At 46.4% G+C, this 7,302-nt stretch overlaps 1 protein-coding gene across 1 annotated transcript; it reads left to right on the top strand.

Annotated features, from left to right (window-relative positions):
* Window positions 1–1,329: 1,329 nt before the first annotated feature.
* On the top strand, window positions 1,330–4,944 carry LOC109040142 (uncharacterized). Its single transcript, XM_019055955.2, has one exon. It carries the CDS (start codon window positions 1,330–1,332, stop codon window positions 4,942–4,944), a length of 3,615 nt encoding a protein of 1,204 aa, XP_018911500.2.
* Window positions 4,945–7,302: the final 2,358 nt, after the last annotated feature.

The raw sequence follows: 7,302 nt of genomic DNA, 5'->3' as shown, positions 1-7,302 counted from the left end.
GTTTGAAAAATGCGTCCCAGATTGTGAACGTTACACCGCCCTCGTCTCCCTGTGTTAATTCGCCTTCGCCCTCTACCGTGCAAAGCCCTTATGTTAAAGCTCATGTCACCCTGCCTCGCTTATCTCTGCCTACATTTGATGGAACCCTTTCTCAATGGACCACGTTCCATAGTCGGTTCAAAGTTGCTATTCATGAGTCAAAGTTGAGTGACGTTGAGAAATTTCAATATTTGTTAAACGCCCTGTCTAAAGAGCCCTTAGATTTAATTAAGACATTGGAGCTAACTGCAGAGAACTATGAGGGTGCATGGGACATGATTTGTACCAGGTATCAGAGTAAACGTCGTCATTTGTTTTCACATTTTAACGGCTTGTTGGAACTCCCTGAAATTAAGCACAAGAATAGTTTGTCTAATTTCTACGCTAAGATTCAAGAGCATATGAATGCTCTCTCCTCCCTCAATCATCCCTCGAGACTTATTCAGCGATGCTTGTTACGGTAATTTGGAGGAAATTTTCTGATAACCTGCGCGGCAGATTTGATGACTTTAGAGAAGATGCATCTGAGTATCCAACGCTCAATGAATTGTTATCATTTATTAAGTCAGAGTGTGCCAGAATCGTTGATAACCCTTTCACAGGCAGTTCCAACTCGTCGTCCTCCTCAAATTCTAATGCCGGCCGCAATACCAAGGTACTAGCAGCACAAAATTCCCCTAAAAAGAACCCTTCGAACAGCCAAGCTTCCGATAGTAGTTCTTCATCTGAAAAACCGAAAACTTCACGCGAATGTCGTTATTGTGAAGATGAGCCATCTCACAATACATTTAACTGTCCTACTTTTAAGGCCCTGACTCAGCCCGAGCGCTGGGAAGCTGTGCAAAGCAGGCAACTCTGTAGAAACTGCCTGGGTAGAAATCATTGGTCTGATAAATGTACCTCTAAACGTGAATGTAAAGAGTGCAATGGCGCTAAGGGACGTCATCATAGTATGCTTTGTCCTACTTTGAAAAACCCTGAGCCCAACACTTCTCTTCATACCGCCCTTGTTGCCAAGTATCGCCCTTTGGCCGCAGTAATGCCAACCGCTAAGGTTTTTCTTACTAGTTTAAGCGGACAGAAAGTGTATGCCAAAATGCTTTTAGATTCGGGATCTTCAGGTACCCTAATTACGTCTCGCCTTGCACGTACCCTGAAAATCACCCCGAAGCCCTGCTTAAATGCTATCAACGGTATAGCGAACACGCCCATTCCTGTAGCAGGCACGGCGAAAGTTGACGTTGGCATTCCCAATGGTCGCATGGTAGTTTATAATCACCCGTAACTGTCATGGATAGACTTACCGGTTCGGTTCCCGCCGTCCCCCTCTCACCTGATTTTCAGAAAATTTTCCGCGATTATACTTTAGCTGACCCAGAATTAGATCGCCCTTCAGAGATAGATATTTTATGCGGTGTAGATTTGCTCGCAAAAATTCTCACTGGTGATAATGTCCCTGCTCGTGATAGCCTCATGGGCCTAGGGACCGTTTTTGGACTCGTTTTAGTTGGTTCCACCTCATGCCTGGTGACTCAACTCCCTCCGACAACCCCTGTTACGTTGTTGACCGCGCTCCCTGTACACGCGCACACTCCTCAGCCTGACGTCATTGAGAAATTCTGGCGTTTAGAGGAAGTTCCCCCTCCCGTTAAGTCTACGCCAGAAGAAAGGCTGGCCGAGAAAATTTATTCTGAAACCACTGTTCAGCTTCCCGATGGTCGCTATGAAGTCAATTTGCCCTTTCGCCCTGATCCCCCTGCCCTCGGTTCCTCTCTCGATTTAGCTCGCAAACGTATGCTCGCCTTAGAAAGGCGTTTCGAGTCAAATCCGAAATTGGCGGAAAAATACCGGAAATACATGATCGATTTTGAAAAGGATGGTTTCATGTCGCCAGTCCCCCCGAACCCCTCCCCCGAGGAGGCGCCAAAGTATTTTTTGGCTCATCACGGTGTCACCAAAACTACCAATGGAGTGACAAAATTGCGATGCGTTTTCGATGGCAGCGCCCCTAGCTCCACGGGCGTTTCATTAAATGACACTTTGTTGGCTGGCCCTGCCCTCCAGAATGACGTCCGTGACGTCTTACTGAACTTTCGCGCCCACCCTGTGGTTTTTGCCTGTGACATTAAGCAAATGTACTTGCGCATTAGCGTCACAGAAACTCATCGCCCTTATCAGTGTATTTTATGGCGTGCTCACCCCTCAGAGCAGCTGAGAGCGTATTATTTGAATACTGTCACTTTCGGAATTAATTGCTCGCCCTTTTTAGCAATTCGAACCCTGCATCAACTGGCCAGGGATCACGGACATAAGTATCCTAACGCAGCCAAGATCCTTTTAGAGTCTGTTTACGTCGATGACGTCAACGGGGGCGGACCTACCATTCGTGTCGCTAAGGAGCACCTCGAGGAGTTGATCGCTCTTCTCGCCCTGGGAGGATTCTTCTTACGAAAATGGTCGGCCTCCCACCCCGAAATTTTAGAAAATTTGCCCGCGGACCACCTAGAATGCCCAATCATTGACGAAAATGATGAAAGCCCGCGGTTTTCGATTTTGGGCGTACAATGGGCGCCAAAATTGGACTGTTTCACCTATGTAATTAATTTAAAGCCTCACGCAGCCACCAAGCGCGGCATTCTCTCCATGCTTGCTTCAATCTATGACGTCTGCGGATGGATTGCACCCGTGACCTTCACTGCTAAATCCTTAATGCAGGAAATATGGAAATTGAAACTGTCATGGGACGAGCGAGTTCCCGATGAAATCTGGCAACTGTGGTCCAATTTCTGTAGAGAATTGCCTGCGCTGCGCAAGGTTTTGATTCCTCGCTGCTTGTATGTGAGCGCGGAATATTTTGAAGTCCATGGATTTTGCGACGCCAGTCAATTAGGATATAGTGCCCTTTTGTATCTTAGATCTTCGCCTTCCCCGGATTCTGAAGCCCTTGTAAATCTCGTCACTGCTAAAACGAAAGTCGCGCCCCTGCGTCAGGTCACTTTACCGCGTTTAGAACTTTGCGCCGCCGATTTGCTCGTTCAACTTTTTCACGCGACGTTGCCAAAACTCCAAGAAAAATTCGGCGCTGAAAATTTTTATGCGTGGTCAGACAATACAACGGTTTTGCATTGGATAAATACAGAATCCCACACTTTGAAAACTTTCATTGCTAACCGAGTTGCCCGCATTCAGGAGCTTGAAAATGTCACGTGGCGTCACGTGCGTTCGGCCGATAATCCCGCGGATGTGGCAACACGGCCCATGGTGCCCTCAGAATTGCCCTCGAATGAATTGTGGTGGCACGGGCCCCCCTGGCTCTCATTGCCCCACTCCGAATGGCCCGAGGAGCCCCTCGGCGCCCCAGATTTAGACGCCATGGAATTTAAGAAGGAAATGGCGCCCCCTCCCGCCCTTGATGCCCTTATCGCCCTTCCGCGCCCTACAATTATTCCAGATCTTTCCTCATGGGATAAAATTGTTCGCGTGATCTGTTACATTTTTCGCTTCATTCACCGCTCGCGAAAAATACCTTGCTGTAAAGGCCCGTTGGACTTGACAGAAGTGCGCACCGCGGAAATTTGGATTGTGAAGTTTATTCAGGCCGAGCATTTTTCTGATGATGTTAAATTGTTACAGCGTGAGCCTAATGCACTCTGCTCATTGAGAACACAAAAGTTAACGCCTTTCCTTGACAAAGATGGGCTTCTGAGAGTGGGCGGAAGACTGCACAACGCAGATATCACGCTTAACGCCCGTCACCCCCTCCTCCTCCCATGCAAGGACAAGTTAGTGCGTTTGCTCGTAGAAAAATATCACGCAGTGAACCTTCATCCCGGCCCTCAATTATTACAAGCCCTTATTTCTCAAAAATACTGGGTTCTAGCTGGCCGTTCCTTATTTCGCAGCGTTGTTCACAAATGCGTGCACTGTTTCAGAGCTCGCCCATCCAATGCAGTTCCCTTAATGGGTTCTCTTCCTGCCCCCCGAGTGCAGCCTAGCGCGCCCTTCGAGCGCACAGGCGTTGATTACGCTGGCCCTTTCTCTGTGAAACTTCACTCCAATCGCACCGCTCGCACTGTCCCGGCCTACGTCAGCGTTTTTGTCTGTTTAGTCACTAAGGCGGTACATCTCGAAGTTGTAGACGGCCTTTCCACCCCTGAATTTATCGCCGCCCTTCAACGTTTTATCGCTAGGCGCGGAAATCCTTGTTTGATCATGTCCGATAATGGAACGAATTTCGTCGGCGCGGCCAACGTATTCGCTCGGATTATGAAATCAGCTGATCCTGCCTTACAGGAATTTTTTTTGAAAAACAATATTCGATTTGAGAATATCCCGCCCTCCAACCCTACCAGTGGAGGCCTGTGGGAAGCCGCCGTTAAGAGTATGAAATCGCATTTGAAACGAACCATCGGAAATGAGAGACTTTATGCCGCGGAATTCTTAACATTGATATGTCGCATCGAGGCGATGATGAATTCGCGCCCTCTCACCCCTATGTCATCAGACCCTAATGACTTTCGCCCTCTGACGCCCGGTCATTTTCTCATTGGCCGCCCGTTGTGCTGCCCTCCGGAACCGATTTATTTTGATCAAGACATGTCTCGCCTCCGCCGTTGGGAACTTGTAAATGGAATGTTTCAAGCAATCTGGCGGCGATGGAGCGTTGAATACATGCACACTCTCCAGCCTCGCGGCAAATGGGTCAAAGAGGCCCCGAACTTAGAAGTAGGAACTTTGGTCCTCATTAAAGATGACAATTTACCTCCTCTAGAATGGAAGCTTGGCCGCGTGTTAGATGTTTACCCTGGTAAGGACAAGCGCGTTCGAGTAGCTTCGGTGAAAACCATTTCCGGAACGTATGAGCGCCCGGTCCTAAAACTCTATCCCTTGCCTCAGCAAGACTGACCCCCAAAGCACCCCACCTCACCCGCTGGTGCACGACCTCCGGCAGAAAGTGGTGCCGCCCGTTCTTCCACTCTGGAGCAGCCAGCGCCTCTCGCGCTCCAACCCCAAGACTCAGAACGGCAGCCGCATCTCGCCTTCTTCGCCTTCGTGGTTTGCCCATCACCCATCGTCGCCCTTGTAATGCACACCCCTTCCCTACGTGTTTCGCGCCTCTTGTACCCGTTATTTCTTGTGTTTCTCGCCCTTCCAACGTTAGCGCCCCTATTCTCGCGCTTCGCCCTTCGTGTACCTCGTCCTAGCGTTCCTTTTATGTCACCCTGTACTTTCAGTTCGTGTCTCTAGTTTTAACCTTTGTCGCCCTTGTACCATCAGGTTCGTTTTGTAATCCCTCCGTGATTCCAAGGGGGGGAGTATGTTGGCGCCCATGCGCCCTGAAAATATCGAACATCGATATCGCTCCGCCACCTATCGCCCTTTTTGCTAATTAGCGATTTTGGTTATCGATTTCCCCTATAGATCGCGCATGCTTGTCAATTAGCACTCACTCATCTGTCACCCCTTCCCTTTCTCGATAATGGACTCTTCCATTTTTTGCATACTACGATACCGCGTTGCCAGCGCTCTCTTCGTGATGGTTCCTCCCCTCAAGAGGACCTGTTGAATTCTGCTTCGACCTGCGTCCCCGTTGGTTTGCCCTCTCAGTTGTCTCTGGTGAAAATCGTATCTTTTGTGTAAAGTTCTCGATTTATCTATCTTTCTTCGGTTCTCCATCCTTGGATTAACCTGGTAGTTCTTCCTAATCGTCGTATTGGTTGTATTCAGGTAGAATTCATGAGTTATACCTCTTTAGAAATCTAGCATCTAGGACCTCAGCCTCCCTTAGGCTTTACCTCGTGGTTGCTAATTTCAACCCTGACGAATATCAATGTAATTTTCACCCTTTATTCCCTATTTGCCCTGAATACCCTTCATTTGAGCTCAAAGTGAACAGATCTTCCCTTTTGTTCCCTTGAAACCTTCCCTCAAGTTCCCTTATCCTCTGGAAGCTCCAAGTTCAAGGTCATGCCTAGATCCCTCATGACCATGAAAGGCTAAAGTTTCAATTATGACTTCATGAGCAAGTCTTGTCACCCAGGAATAATGGTTCGATGTCTCTGCATACTAACACTCCATGGTAAGCCTCATGTTTCACTCAGACATACCCCTTTATTACGTATGATGATTTATGTATTGTGTTCCCACACCCCCGCCCCATTTCAGGTTTCTCTAAGTTCAATCTCTTAGGTCCTAAAGATACAGTCCACTAAATTTGTCGGAATCCAGGCCCCCCAAAGATCGATTTTACCTTTCGATTTTATAGCGGCACAAACAAATCCAATGGCACATATGTTGTTTTCAAACCGGGCTAGACTTTATAGTTCCATTACGCGTATTGATCGTTTAATTGAGGTGGAGGTTCCTTGAGCGGCAGAGCAGGTTCACGTAAAAAAATGCACACACATAGTATTCTAGAGAAAATTTCTGAATTTCAAGGTCTCGCTTTTTTATTTTGAATAAGCAAATTCGAGGATTTGATGTTAGACGATCCATGCAAAAATTGAATTTTAAAGTTTTTTTCCTTCCCGCCTAAAGTATTGTCCCTGGTTTATAGTTATAAAATCAACGTGAGTGGTTTTTGATCATGACGTGTTATTGCATTCGCCACATTCCGTGCAACGGTTTTGCATTACGTCATTAACTGATCAAAATGTTTCGAGGCCCCTCCTCTCGGGTGTGCTCGCTCCCCCCTAATATTTAACCTGAATGGGGGCCTGGGAATTCTCTCCCGAAGAATGACAATAATCCATATTACCCACAGCGTGGTCTAAGTTCCACCCTTCCTCTAAAAACTCTGATGGCCGGCATTTTAATCTAATTTTTTTTTTTCGATTTGTTTTTAAGAATTTATACGCTAGAAAAAAAAAAAAAAAACAAATTGGATCTAGAGCCCAGACTCTTAAAAACATCGACAAGAAAAAAATACTCTTGATTCGATCGGATTTAAGCTTAAATCAAGATTATTTAAAAAACACAAAGATAAAACACACTCACTTGCGTAAAATTGTATAAAATAACCGGCAAGTGAGTGTGTTTTATCTTTGTGTTTTTTAAATAATTTTTTTAAAGAATTTCAACTTGTGTAGTTCCCTAATGGTATTAGAAGTTAAATCAAGAACCCAGCCTCTTAATTTGAGCGAATTTCCTTTTGATTTAAGCTTAAATCTGATTGAATCAAGAGTATTTTTTCTTGTCAACGTTTTCAAGAGTCTGGACTCTAGATCCAATGTGTTTTTTTTTCCAGTGTAGATTCTTTGATAA

This window comes from Bemisia tabaci, chromosome 4 (genome assembly GCF_918797505.1).
Source record: "Bemisia tabaci chromosome 4, PGI_BMITA_v3".
In the NCBI taxonomy this organism is placed as follows: Eukaryota; Metazoa; Arthropoda; class Insecta; order Hemiptera; family Aleyrodidae; genus Bemisia; species Bemisia tabaci.
This window is presented reverse-complemented; position numbering and strand designations above follow the sequence as displayed.

What these genes read in the sequence shown, in the direction of transcription:
- LOC109040142 (XM_019055955.2), top strand. Translation starts at nt 1,330, where the DNA reads ATGGATAGACTTACCGGTTCGGTTCCCGCCGTCCCCCTCTCACCTGAT.